Source organism: Sturnira hondurensis, unplaced genomic scaffold, assembly GCF_014824575.4.
Source record: "Sturnira hondurensis isolate 20B ecotype Veracruz unplaced genomic scaffold, ASM1482457v3 Scaffold0006496, whole genome shotgun sequence".
In the NCBI taxonomy this organism is placed as follows: domain Eukaryota; kingdom Metazoa; phylum Chordata; class Mammalia; order Chiroptera; family Phyllostomidae; genus Sturnira; species Sturnira hondurensis.
This window is the reverse complement of record NW_028079127.1, coordinates 6,948,441-6,963,965: the sequence shown is the minus strand read 5'-3', so window position 1 is coordinate 6,963,965 and position 15,525 is coordinate 6,948,441. Positions and strand designations below refer to the sequence as shown.

The window sequence follows — 15,525 nt, the reverse complement described above, 5'->3', positions numbered from 1 at the left end:
TAAAATATTTAATAATATAAATAACATAATATTTCTCCAATGTAAATGTAAACAGAACCCAACAGCAGCATTAACAACCATTATTCTGAGACTTCCAGCCAAGATGGAGGCATAGGTAGAAACACTGTGCCCCCTTGCACAACCAGGTTTAAAGACAACAAAGTTTTAGTAACAAAAATGCAGGCAAAACACAGAAAATTGAACTACACAGAAGTCCATCAACAACGAACCATTCAGCTAGACTGGTAAGAGGGGTGGAGCCAGCGGCTGGTGGAGCGGGGTTGCGCAGGAAAACTCGGCCAGACTGACCCAGGAGGGTGGGCAGCAGTTGGAAAATCCCAGGTGTGGGGTTGTGACGGGCAGACCCAGTGAAGGCATAAGGCAGCAGGTTGACTGTGGTCACACATTCGTACACAGATAAACCAGTGAAGGAATGAGCAGTGAGACAGACCACGCAGGCTCCAATGGCCGAAAGCAGCAGAGGGGACTGCCATTGCCCCTCTCTGACCCCGCCCCCACATACAGCATCATAACCCAGCGACTGAGTTGCCCTGCCCTGGTAAAGACCTAGGGCTCCACCCCTCATATGTAACGGGCAAGAAAGAGACTAAAACATTATGGCTCAAGAAGAACTCAAAGCCCCAGAGCCAATAACTCTAAGTGACCAAGAAATAGCCAACCTATCAGATGCACAATTCAAAACACTGGTGATCAGGATGCTCACAGAATTGGTTGATTTTAGTCACAAATTAGAGGAACCAATGAAGGCTAAACTGATTGAAATGAAGGGAAATGCACAGAAAACCAATAGTGATGGAAAGGAAACTGGGACTCATATCAAGGGAGTGGACCAGAAGGAAGAAAAAAATGACCAAACAGAAAAATACTAGGAAACAAGAATTTTAAAAAATGAGGAGAGGCTTAGGAACCTCCAGGACATCTTTAAACGTTCCAACATCCGAATTATAGGGGTGCCAGAAGGGGAAGAGAAAGAGCAAGTGGAAAACTTATTTGAACAAGTAATAAAGGAGAAGTACCCCAATTTGGCAAAGGCAATAGACTTCCAGGAAATCCAGGAAGCTCAGAGAGTCCCAAGGAAGTTGGACCCAAGAAGGAACACACCAAGGCACATCATAATTACATTAGCCAAGATTAAGATGAAGGAGAGAATCCTAGAAGCATCAAGAGATAAAGAGACAGTCACCTACAAAGGAGTTCCCATCAGACTGTCAGTGGATTTCTTAAAAGAGACCTTACATGCAAGAAGAGGCCGGCAAAAAGTATTCCAAGTCATGAAATGCAAGGACCTACATCCAAGATTGCTTTATCCAGCAAGGCTTTCATTTAGAATGGAAGGACAGATAAAGTGCTTCTCAGATAAGGTCAAATTCAAGGAGTTCATCATCACCAAGCCCTTATAATATGAAATGCTAAAGGAACTTATTATATGAAATGTTAAAGGAAAAAATATGAACAGTGAAAGGACAGCAAACTCACAGTTATTAACAACCACACCTAAAACAAAAGCAAACTAAGAGGACAGCTAGATCAGCAGCAGAACCATAGAAATGAAGAACACATGGAGGGTTAGCAACAGGGGAGTGGGAGGAGGGGAAGTGGGGAGAAGATACAGAAAATAAGTAGCATAGACAGTAAGTAGAAAATAGACAGGGGGAGGGCAAGAATAGTATGAGAAATATAGAATCTAAAGAACTTGAGACACGTGGACATAAACTAAAGGGGAGGAATGTTAGGGGAGGGGGTGTGCAGGGTGGAGGGGAATGAAGGGGGGATATAGGACAACTGTAATGGCATAATCAATAAAATATATATTTTTAAAAAACAACCATTATTCCTCTCAAATTTGGGGGGGAGGAATGTGTCTAATAGTCCAAAAAATACAGTAACATCTTTACAGCATTGACTATATTAATGAAGATTGTTTATCTGGGTTTTTAAACATTTTTCAGTTAAGTTTTGAAATTTCCTCAGTAAAGGCCTTACATATCAAATTAGATTCCTTAATAACATGAATTTATTGCTATTAAAATGGTATTTTAAAATTATATTTCCCAATTGATTTTTGTTGATTTATAGAAAGATAAATTATTTTCACGTTAGTCTGATATCCAAGAATCTTACATAATTATTTTATTAATAGTTTGTTCATCTTCTTGGATTTTCTAATGCTCTCTATAAAAAATGTAAGTTTGTTCAGTCATCTAATCTTTATATCAGTTACTTACTTTACCAACATTAGTAGTCAGTGAATCTTCCAGTGCGATATCGGACATAAGGAAATGTCAGTGACACCATTCTCTTATTCCCGACTTTAAGGACGATGTTCCACCAGGTTATGGTAGGTTTCTCTTTTCCTTATTTTGCTTTGAACTTTCATCTTAAATGAGTATTTAATTTTATCAGATTATTTTTTGCATCTCATGAAATGATTCCAAATTTTTTTCTTTAATGTCTTAATATTGTAAACTACACCAAAGAATTTCTGTCTTTCTTCTTTCTTTTTGGAAATTGTCTTGGAAGTAATACTTTGTAATTTTAATTTTTTTAATTTACTTGTACTTTCAATTCCTCTTGAATAGATACAATTTTTAGAAATAAACTGGTTCAATTCAGCAATATTTTCAAATTTTTGTAAAGAGATTTTGTACACGGTGATTTTTACTTTTTTAAATCTTTTATCACATCCTGTTTCCTGTTTCCATTTACTTAATTGTTTCCTTTGTTCTTATTTTTTAAACAACTTTATTAAGGTATGATTGACATGCAAAAGTTATACATATATTTAATACATACAACTTAAACAGCACAATTTATATTTTCATATAGGTACTGAAAGTTATGGCCTAGAAATCCTCAACTTAAAACTCATTTTTGAGTCTCATAACAAATCCAAACTAGTCACAAGTTTTCTTTTATAGGTGGTTAGATTCTTGTTAATATATTACTTAGTGTTTTCATTTTAATTTTAGATACATCATTTGCCTGAAATTTTCCTTCCTCATTTCTCTTAAGATTTTGACTTCAAGGTTGAAATAGCCTCATAAAAAAAGCTGACAGTTGGAAGCATTACCTCTTTTAATATTTTGGTTACAGTTTGTAAAACATTCTGATTATGTTTTGAATGGGAGTTTTCTGCGAAATAATCTTGTTCTGGGTTGTATGTGTTTGTGCATTTTAAATTACTGGTGAACTTCGTTAAATGTTATATGATATTAAGATTTGGTGGCAAAATTAGCAAATTTCTGTTTTATACATGTTTTAATGAAAATATCTTTTATTTTTAACTACTCTATTTGTTACAGTTATGTAAGTCCTATGATTTTTGATTTGTGGTTTCTCTCTCTCATTGTTACTGTTGCTCAGTTTCTATGAATGCCAGTTTTGTTGACTTCCTTTTTGAGAGACAGGATATATAACTTAATGGATAAAAGTATAGGTCTTGGAGTAAGATGGCTTAACTCAGGAGGTGATTAAGAGCATTTGAGTATGATAAGTCACACACAGTGATTTGAGTACATTAAATAAGTTCTTATTATATTTTAGTTATTATTTCAGTTAAGTTCCTCATTCTTTTCTATCTTTTGGCCTGATTTCTTTATTTATTAGTTTTTAATCCATTCCCAAGGACACTGCTTCATTACTTTTTAGAGACAGAGAGAAACACTGATTGGAGAGAGAAGCATCAATCAGCTGCCTCTCATATGTGCCAGACCCAGGATTTTATGTGCCCTGACCAGGAATCGAACCTGCAATCCTTTGGTTACGGGACAACATTCCAACCAAACGGGCCACACCAGCCAGGAATGGCCCAGTTTATTTTTTTCATAATACTAATCATGTTCTGAAATGATTCTTTTTACTCATATATATATATATATATATATATATATATATATATATTCATATATATATATTCATATATATATAAAGTCAATTTTTAAATCGGTGATAGATTTTTCTTCTCTATTTTTCTGTAAGGAGAACTTTGTTTCTTCTGATAACCGATACATCCATATCCAAAGGCCAGAGTCATGCTAAATACACAATAGGCACTGAAAAAATGAATAAATAAGTTTAAAAAAATAAAATAAAATAAATGAATGCTTAACAAACTGCAGAGCACTGATAGAATGATAAATAGGGAAGAAACATTCAATGAGGAAAAGATGTAGAGCAAAATTTGGAGCAAGGGCCACTACAGAAATGAGTAAAATATTTGACGGAAGGCTCTGGGCACCCAAAATTCAACATGAAAAACTACCTTTTGCAAGGTTTTAAATGGGCAAATCAGAGCGGCAAAGGTCAAGTTACACAGTTTAGTCTGTGTTTGACTTTCATGCCTTCAACACGAGAGGCATTCTAGAAATACTTGTGGACATGACAGTGTTGGCAGGGAGCATCACAAGATTTTCTTAAGTTAAAAAGCCAATCTTTCCCCCTGAGTTGATTATCTTATTCTAAAAGCCAGAAAAGCAAATAAATGCTTTTAATTTTATATTTTTTCTATTTTAGGAAATAAAGAACGTGATGAAATTCAGAGTATGTATCAAAATATTTGAGTATTGATTTAAAGACTTTGTTCCCTTGAAATGAAATTGAGCTCTTAACTGTTGTATTTTGTTGACAGAATATCCGAATTGGAATCCTCAGGGGAAAGGGCTTCGGTGGAGAGCATGTAATCTATTGTGCTTCGTTTGTGCTCTTCTGAGAATGTTTTAATTGTAATTCCTGTACAGAAAAACTTCTTAATGTTTTAATTTTAATTTATGTAGAAATGACAATAAAGAAATAGTTTATGGCTAAATGTAAGTCTCCTCATCTTAACTATTAAAACTTCTACACTCTTATCTGTTATCTAAATTTAATGGCTGGTTATAATTCAAAAAGTGTATTGCAGTATAGAAGAATGATAGCAGTTAAAAATTTTTCAGGTTATTCATTTGAAATTACAATTTTATATGTATCAAGAGTCCCATTCTGTAATGTTTTAAATAGTCCTTTTAGTTACAACAGACCTACAGAACTAAACATTGTATTTTTCTTATATGCCAGTAGTTTCCTTTAAGAATACCATCAATATTTTCAGAAACTAAAAATTACTAAGGTAATATTTGGTAATTACCTTACTAAAAGTAAGGTAAATCATGTTTCTGATTACATGAAACATGAAAACATATCATATAATATTACTGTCATATCAATATTTGTGGAAATGGATGAGAAGAGAATTGATGTGGATCCTGGCCTGCAAGATCTGTGTGTTGTGGTTGCTATGAACAGATACAGAAGTCCTGTGGAGGAAAAGGGATGGCACGGCCACTCTCTGAGTGAGACGGGGCCCTGGACCCTGCCTGGACAAGCTTTTATTGCTTTTCTGGGTACATTACATTGAGGATGGTCCTCATTTACTATGCACAGGTTTGCTGCAGGTGATTACCTTTTACAAATAACAAAGGAAAGAATTTTGCTAATTACTTCAAAGAGAAGGATGTTGCAGACCAAGGCAAAAAGTGGTTGGACTGGTTACATTCCATACTTGGGAGGTTTAGCACAGACTTTAGGAAGTTAGAGTAAGCACTTCTGACTCAATTCAGGGTGAGGGAGTTTTAGCAAAAGCAAGTCTCATAGCAGCCTACGTACAATGCAGGCCCGATTCCTCCCGAGCAAACCTATCCATGGGCGCAGTCCTGTGTGATGACTCACTTTCCACTGGTTTTCCACGGTGGGAGCTGAGCTACATTTCCATGCCACGTGAAATGGCTCCTTACACAGAATATACAAAAAGGGAAATCAATAACATTTTAAAACTGATAGGGGACTTCCGCCAAGATGGAGGCATAGATGTAAACACTGTGCCTTCTCCCACAACCAAGTTTGAATACAACAAAGGTTTGGAGAACAAAGACACAGCAAAAAACAGAAAATTGAATTATACGGAAGTCCGACAACCACTAACTGTTCAACGGGGACGGTAAGAGGGGGAGAGCCAGCAGCGGAGCTCGGTCGGGCAGGAAAGATCCCCAGACCTAGGCACGCAAGTGGCCTGGACCCAGTCAGGGTGTGGGGCAGACTGACCGTGGTCGCACATTCGCGCACAGTGAGACGGACCACCCAGGCCCCAGGGGGCGAGGGCTGACGGTGGTGCACACTCGCGTGCAGTGGGACAAAACGCTCAGGCCCGGTGACAGTGGTAACTGCAGCACCTGTGGGGGCCGCGGCAGGAAGCGGCAGACGGGTCCTCATTGACCCCGCCCCCACATACAACGTCACAACCCAGCGACTGAGTTGCCCTGCGCTAGTGAACACCTTAGGGCTCGAACAGCCCAAAAGATGGCGCAAGAAGAACTCAAAGTCCCAGAGCCGATAACTCTTAGCGACCGAGAAATTGCCAGTCTCTCAGAAGCACAATTCAAAACACTGTTTATCAGGATGCTCACAGAACTGGTTGATTATAGTCACAAATTAGAGGAACATATGAAGGCTAAACTAATTGAAATGAAGGGAGATGTCCAGGAAACCAATAGCGATGGAAAGGAAACTGGTACTCAAATCAACGGAATGGACCAGAAGGAAGAATGAAACATCCAACCAGAAAGGAATGAAGAAATGAGAATTCAAAAAAATGAGGAGAGGCTTAGGAACCTCCAGGACATCTTTAAACATTCCAACATCCGGATTATAGGGGTACCAGAAGGGGGAAAAAAACAGCCATGAGTGGAAAACTTATTTGAACAAATAATAAAGGAGAACTTCCCCAGTCTGGCAAAGACAATTCACTTCCAGCAAGTCCAGGAAGCTCAGAGAGTCCCAAAGAAGTTGGACCCAAGGAGGAACACACCAAGGCACATCATAATTACATTAACCAAGATTAAATGAAGGAGAGAATCCTAGAAGCAGCAAGAGATAAGGAGACGGTCACCTATAAAGGAGTACCCATCAGACTGTCAGAGGATTTCTCAAAAGAGACCTTACAGGCAAGAAGGGGCTGGAAAGAAGTATTCCAAGTCATGAAATCCAAAGACCTACAGCCAAGATTGCTTTATCCAGCAAAACTTTCATTTAGAATGGAAGGACAGATAAAGTGCTTCTCAGATAAGGTCAAGTTCAAGGAGTTCATCATCACCAAGCCCTTATTATATGAAATGCTAAAGGGACTTATATAAAAAAAAGAAGATAAAAAATGTTAACAGTGAAAGGACAGCAAACTCACAGTTATTAACAACCACACCTAAAACAAGAGCAAACCAAGAGGACAGCTAGATCAGGAGTGGAAGCATAGAAATGAAGAACACATGGAGGGTTAGCAACAGGGGAGTGGGAGGAGGAGAAGAGGGGAGAAGGCACAGAAAATAGCATAGATGGTAGGTAGAAAATAGATAAGAGGGAGGGCAAGAATAGTGGGGGAAATATAGAATCTAAAGAACTTGAGACACGTGGTTATAAACTAAGGGAGGGAGAATGGTGGGCGAGGGAGTGTGCGGGTGGAGGGGAATGAAGGGAGCGAATAGAACAACTGTAATGGTAAAATCAATAAAATATATTTAAAAAAAGAAACAAAAAACTGATAGGTAAAAGTATGTATGTTATGAAAATTAAAATCATTCTTTTAAGAGATTTTTTAAAAATAGGCCCTGTATAAGATAACAAATACAGCCCCGGCTGGTGTGGCTCAGTGTATTGAGTGCCAGCCTGCTAGGGGCATGCAAGAGGCAACCACACACTGATGTTTCTGTTCCTCATTTTCTCCCTCTTTTCCCCTTTCTAAATATAAAATAAATAACATCCTTTAAAAAAGATAACAAATGCAGATAGTACACTTTTTAAAACTCTATACCAAATTATCTGTAGAACGCATATATTAACAACATCTTTACAAACCAAAGAATTGCTCATTTCTGGCATTTAGTCCGAAGACAATAAATAAATAAACCCACCAGATTATTCCATTAATGCAGTTTAAAAATCTTTTATGTTGCATCGTTGATCCCTCTGGACTAAATTATCTAGATCTTTTCCTTCTAAACTAAAACAACCAACTTCCCTCAGCTATAAATATTAAAAACCATTTTAAATATATTTTTAACTGAGAGTTATTTTATATACATTGCCAAATACCTAGGAATTTCCACATTGCTGGTTGATTGATGCTTTACTAAATATGAAGCCAAGTGATTTTGCATTTTAAATCCACTTACATTAGTCAAGGTTCTCCAGAAAACCAACAGGGGGAGATGGTGAGAGAGAGCAGGAGAAACAGGGTGGGGGAGAAGTTTGAAGAAATTGGTTTAGCTCTGGCTGGTGTGGTTCAATGAATTGAGCGCTAGCCTGCAAACCAGAGGGTCACCGGTTCAATTCCCAATCAGGGCACATGCCGGGGTTGCAGGCCAGGCCCCCAGTATTGGCTGCACAAGAGGCAACCACACATTGATGTTTCTTTCCCTCTCTTTCTCCCTCCCTTAACCTCTGTCTAAAAATACTCCCTTACCTCTTCTGTCTCCTTGCTCATACAAGCACGTCAAAGTTCCTTTTATCAGATTAATTGAAATTCTACAGACCACATGAAAACTGAATTCTTACAGAATGATATTCTCTGATTTTGAAGAAATATGTGTCAGAGTATTAAACTGACCCTGCCACAGGAATGTGCTAGAAGTGACGGTTCTCAAAAAATGGGGTGTCTATTTGCAGAGAGTTCTACCTATGCTTCAGCTGTGAGCAGAGCCTGGGCAGGTGGGAGTCCTCTGCTTTACCAGTAGAGTTTCCCTTCACTGGCAAAAAAAGAAAAATGTGGACCAAGGAGATATCTACCTTCCCTATTTCTTGAGTTCATAATGACAGACCCTTGACAGGTTGACAGGATATCTTGGGAGGCCTGGTATCACTTGGAATTCTTTTATTCTGAAGAGATCTTATTCTTAACAGTCACTGTAAGTAACCCTCCTATTTTACTCACATTGGATTTATTAGACAAAGTGCTCCGGGCTTGGCCTTTTCAAATAAAGGAAGGCAGTTAACTCCGGGTGTGGGCAGTGCAATTTTCTAGAGATCCTTTTGTCCTACTAGACTATGGTTGAAATTCCCAGAAATTGCCTGATTGCTTGGAGATTATGAGATCAGACTTGTCAGTCTTATCCGGGCCCGATTTACCCCATTCTTAACACTCAGGAAGGGTGGTGAAAAGATGGTTTAATGTAGTCCCTGTAGCTCCAGCCAGGTGGCCCAGTTGGTTGGAGGACTGTCCCACACACCAAGAGGTTGCAGTTGTTTCCCAGTCAGGGCACACACATCTAGGTTGAGGGATTGAACCTTGGTCCAGGCACCTACAGGAGGCAACTGGTCAATGTTTCTGTCTCACAGAGATGTTTCTCTCTCACATGGACATTTTCCTTTCTCTCCCTTCTTCTCTCTCTAATACATATTCTTCCCTGTAATTTTTAATGCACCCCTATCAGTTAAAAAATATTGCTGAGTGACCTATAGTCCTGATTTGCCTAGGACCGACGGGTTTCCCAGACCACAGGAAAACACAATAAACCCAAGGTATTCCCTAAACAAACCATGAAGTTGGTAACCCTAACTTTGAACCAAAAGTATGTATGTAGCATTCATTACATGTATTCTGTATATCTTTATAATAGAGCAAAATATGAAAAAATTAAACTAAAAAGGTGACACAAAATGAATTTAAAAATAAGTGTGAAATAAACATTGATGCCAGGAAAATGACAATCAAATTATTGATACTGTTTGCTTGTACTTGCACTTGTACAACTACAGTCTGCAATATCTTTTCAACTATTTTTGCAAGGCATGATTATTTTGTGATGCTTGGCTTAGTGAAAACAGGTAATATAATCTGCATAAATGTACCCAGACTGACACACCGCAGCAAAGGAAACAGATAAATCCCGTAATCACCACTCCCTGTGAAACTCCCATTTCCCCTGGGAAAGTGTGCTCCCCGGTCAAAAACACAAGGAACTCAGCTGGCGTTGCACACACTGGGTTTGCTCCTTGCAGCTAGTGAGACCACCGATTGTCGTAAGAACAATTCAGTATGTGTGTATTAAGAATGTATAATACGTCTGGCAAGATGCTAAGTGTTAAAAAAATCTATTTTAGTTCTTATCAATATACATGAAAATGAGGTACAATTTATTAACATGATCAATTTAAAAATACCTAATAGTAAGTAATGTTTTCAACATGCCAAGCACTAAGTGCTTCACATATAATAATACTCTCAATAATTCTGTGAGGTAAATGCTATAACTTTTTATTTCTTGAACTGCTGGTAGACTTAAACACATTTTCATAAACTGAACTCAGGTTTACAAATATATATTTAGGAATTATTAAGATAGTCTGGGAGAATACTGTTCTTTTAGGGAAGATTCCTAGGAATTGCTGCATACATATTACATTACTGAATAAATATTGAGCTCAAGAATATTAGAGTAATGATAATTTAGGGGTCAATATTTCATGTAAATATTCCCAGATTTATACTTGATTTTATGGTTTTGACTTTGCGATGGAGGCAAACTCTTGGGTGGCTCCTGAGACTACCTTTCACCACATTATTTTGTCTTTTTTTTTGTCCCTGTTCGGCTCCTTCATTTATTTTTCTAAGGATGCCGTACATTTTCTTGGTAATTTTAAATTTTTCTTAAGCATGCATGAACGGCACATTATATTTTAATAAGGTAAGTTCATCTTCCTGTTGGTAGGATAGGTAGTAAACTAAGGCAATGAGGAGGAGAGAGACATGTCTCACCCACCGACTCAGCAGTCCTGAGCCTGGCCCAGTAAGACTGCCACGGGTTCCAAACATCACAAGTGGGAGTTAACACAGGAGGAGGGGAGCCCTGGAGACTCTTTGCTGGGAAGGGAACCTCTCTAGCAATACAGAGTCTTTACTAGCTGAGAAAGAAAGTTTTTGTAGCTGTACATTATTCCCAAGGTTTAGAAGGTAAAGGAGGGGGAACCTAGAAATTCAGTAAAGTATATAACCCCTGAACGCTGATATAGCAGAGCACCCATCTATAGCCTCGGGGCATTCAGGCCAGCTGGGTGCCTGCTTGCAGCTTTGTGCTCATATGTGTTTCACAAGGAAACTTGCTGTCTCATTTCCACTCTATGAGTTCATCTTTCCTTTGAATTCGTCTCTTGCTAGTGAGACAAAAACAGAGGTGGATGGGGAGTCCTTGACTCGGGTCTCCCCCATTAACCCTTTCACGTTTTTTTCCGTTTTTCCGTCTGTAAAATGGACATAATAATATCTGTTTCTTAAGGGTTTTGTTTTTTAAATGAGTTGATATTTTCCAAGCATTTAAAACAGCACAGGAGTGGTGATGATTCTACAGCATTGTGAATGTAACTGCCAATTAATTTTATAATAAATGTGGTTTAAATGGTAAATTTCATTATGTATATTTTACAATAAAGTAAAATAGCACCTGACCCATAGCAAGAATTTTTAAAATAAATTTAGCATTTACTACTTTGTATTATAATTGCTTGATGATTGGCTCAGAACACCTTCAACTAAAAGCCTCATGTGGATAGAAATATCTAGCTTACCCAACATTTGTAGCTCTGATGCAAATGGGGTCCTAAAGAAATACTTGTCAAGTGAGGTGTGTAGAATTGAAATGGCCTGCCTGAGAGATGGTGACTTCACTGTCAGCGTGATGTTTTAAGCAGAGGATATAATGATCACCTGTCAAGTCTACTACACAGGACTAGTAAAAGTGTCTAAAATGTCTTTGTAATCTAATATTGCATTATTCTGTTTGCCTCGTGCTTTACTAAAGCAATTTTCATAATCCAAGAACAGTATCAACATAATAAAGAAATTACATCTCAGCACTGGCCATCTTCACCCCTAAAGCAGGTTCTGGTCATAGTAAAGCACTCTTAGCCTTTTCCACTCTCCTGGAAAAACTATTACATGGTTTTTCCTTCATTTAGAATGCACTATTTCACCTACCTGTGTTATTTACTTTCTTGGTGTCTCATTTTCCAGAAAGGCTTTTTATTTTTTATATGGTGTAATAGTTACCAACTTTCTAGTTCTCTAAACTGTAAGCTACTTGGAGCAGGGTCTATGTCTCATCCACTGGTCTTTCCCAATCCTGTTGCCTAATAATAAATATTCACTAAATGACTAAATGCTTGAATGAAACCATCTTATGAGGTATATTGCTTTCAATTGTGTATACCATAGACAATTTTTAAAGACACATTTCTTTTTAGACATTTTGGCCAAGCGGTTAACAATGCTTTCTTTGTGGCAAAATTCTATCCTTGAGTCAATAATTTTGAATACCTTAATTCTATCAAACACAATATCTTATATACATATGGGACCCCCCAAACAAATATGTGCTTTTATTTTGTGCCTAGAATTTATACTCTTCAAAGCAAGCTTTTGAAAGCAAAATGTTTGGAGGTAAAAACCACAGACTAAAATCTGCTAGAACACTAGTCAGTTTTGTCTGAAAGAAGAAATGAGGCCAAAAATAATTTCTTATCTAATATGCACTGGACAATTTGTCAGAGACAATTACTATTGATATTCTAGGCTGTCTATAAAGTGCTGATGAGAGAAAATATGTAAACATTACAAGCTTATGAGAATATGACTATCCCTAGTTTAACCCTTAATGATGAGCTTTCCAATCTTCCATTTATTTTGTGATCTCCCACAAAGAATCATTGAAACACTGAACAAAAGATATTTTTCATTCCACGATGAAAATAAAGGATGCATCCGGCATTGAATTCCCAACTCAACAGGTAAGGATGAAAACATAAACGTATTCAACAAACTCACGGAAGAATGATCATCTATCCTTGCATAATTAGAAGTTTCCTCAGGCACGTTAATTATTCAGCAATTGGCATTTACTGTAACGAGGGCTTAAATGATGATGCATCACTAGGTATCAGAATACCAACTGGACAATACCAACTGGAGGATAACCAACTACATTAATTAGTTCAGTGAAGAGCCTGCAGTCATTTGACTCAAGCCTCCCCTAAGTTCCACCGGCCAGCAGCTATGACCACCTTTCCCAAGGACACAGGCCACTTCTGCCCTCACTCTTTCCCCTCCCGTCCCGGCCGGGCGGGGCGGGGCCAGACCGAGGAGCCCAGCCCGGTAGATTCGCCCGCAGGTCACCGGGCGGGCCGGCGCGTGTGCACTGGTCTGTCTGCGGCCGGTGGACCATGGAGGCTCCAAGTTCCTTCGCACTGGCCTGGGACGTCCGATCTCTGCCTAAGACGCGAGGGGGCACAGCTTCAAATCAGCTGTGGCTCTGTGAGCTCTGGCTACTACTGCTGGCTTCTGGCCTGAGCGCGACTTTTCTGCCGCACGAAGAGGACGTGAGCTTCATCAACGAGTACGTGAACCTGCACAATGAGCTCCGAGGCAACGCCATGCCCCGAGGGGCTAACTTGCGCTTCATGGTGAGGCCCTGAGGCGGTTTGCCCGAACCTCTCAGACGGCGGGTGTCGGGACGCACCCCCTCGGCCTCACACAGTGCGGGCCTCTGGTCTGAGGCTTAAGGATCTCGGGCAACTGCACTTTTAGTTTGGGTTTAAAAATATGTACAGGTAAAGTTCATCCACTGGAGAACTAACAACCACTGTCTCTCTAACTCGCTTATTACCAAGATTTTGCACGGGCTGGGACTGGGATGAGTAGAGGCACTCACCAGATGGGCAAATTTTAAGGAGGCCTCAACTCGAGAAATTGATAGTTGAATTTTATATATATAATCAATGCAAAAATGTCATTGGTGAAGACAATATGAACTTAAACAGGACCATTGGGCTTGAATTAGAAATGCAAATGAGTCACTCTCAGGATGGTACAAGTGAAAAGATCTTTTTTTTAACTTTATTTTTTCTCATCATGGCTGTTTTTACATTAATTTTGCTTTTTAAAACTATTACTTACCTTGATTATTGACTTTTTGGTATCCACCCTAACTTTTGCTCCCGAGGGAGTGTGTCGGTCACAGCATCCTTGTCCAACCCTGATTTTGCGTTCCCTGAAATGCTTCTCGCTTCTTTCCAATCCTGCCCCCGCCCCCTGCCCATTTCTATTTAGGGTCTCATCGACTATTTCCGTGTTGCTACCGAGTCTTCATGATTGTCATTAAAACTGACTGCAAAATGTACTGAAATAACTATTATCAGGTAATTAGGAGCTTCCAATTAACATTATAAGTGATATTGCAAAGACTATCTCTGTAGACCTGACCCTTTTCTCCTGGATTAGTTTCTTAGGTCAAATTCCAAAAAATGGCACAAATAAAGAATGTGTTATTTTTAATTTATATGACACATAGTGATTGCTAGTCTAAAGCATTGTGCCAAAATAAGCAAATACCAACAGTGTGTAAATTCGTTTTTCAATCATTTGGTAAACTGATAAATTATAAAATGGTACTTCCTATTAATGTTAACTTTAAAATGCTATTTTGATTGATCATATTTTGGTTTTGTCTTGTTCATTTTCTTTGTCATTTGAATTGTCAGTGTTTCCACTTCTGTTTATATATTTTCTTATAGAAATATACTAGGATTTAGCACTGTTGCTGAATAGTAATTTCCAAGCCAATTTTTATATTTTGAATTTAATAATAATATTTGGGAATATTTGAGAGTTTAAGCTATGTACAACCCCCTTTATGAGTAATTCTGTTTTTTCTAAGTTTGAAGATTAGCCTTCTTTCTGATAGTTAATAAACACACAATAGCTTATAGTACAACATTTTATAAGTTATGTTTCTCTAATCTCTAAATATTATATTTCAAACATAAGGAAAAGTAGAGAGTAATATATAGAAAATATATAGAGAGTAAAAGTATAGAGAGCAAGTACCCTTGTGCACTTGCAATATATATTTTAATATATGGATATTTTAATAGGAATATTGTATTGGAAACAGTTTAAAGCCCCAACCTAAACGTATACCCTTCTGCTCTTTCTAAAAGTTGGTGTGTATTTTTCCATTGATTTCACTAGGATGTAAATATTAACTGTAAATAGCATAATTTATTATAACAGTATGGTCTCTTCAAACTTTTCCTCGAGAGATTTGAAAACCATACATTTATTTTCATTTTTATTGGTCATTCTTAACATTTTAATATGCACATGAGTTTACAAAATCCAGCGTTAATAAACATCTATAACCTCCTTCCAAGTATATAAAGATCTTGCAACGCAAATTCAGCCTCCTGCTGTTGTCATCTAGTATTTCTCTACCTTCTTATTAAACTTAAAAATGTAGTTTTTATTGTTCTTGTAAAATACCTAACATAAAGTTTACCCTTTTAACCACCGTTTAGTGTAGAGTCCTGACGCATAAGCACGTTCACGTTGCTGTGCCACCATCACGGCCATTCGCCTGCTGAACGTTTTCATCTTCCCCGGCTACGACTCTGTCCTGTCAAACACTGACTCCCCATTGCCTTCTTCCCCAGTTC

The 15,525-nt window shown here is 38.1% G+C and overlaps 1 protein-coding gene across 1 annotated transcript in view; it reads left to right on the top strand.

The window, feature by feature from the left end:
* The window catches only part of GLIPR1L2 (GLIPR1 like 2), a 47,384-nt gene that overhangs the window by 5,022 nt on the left and 26,837 nt on the right, over positions 1-15,525 (top strand). The window contains exon 2 of the mRNA XM_037049915.1: positions 13,086-13,494. Coding sequence (XP_036905810.1) covers positions 13,086-13,494 — 409 coding nt within the window. The remainder of the gene's footprint in view (positions 1-13,085; positions 13,495-15,525) is intronic.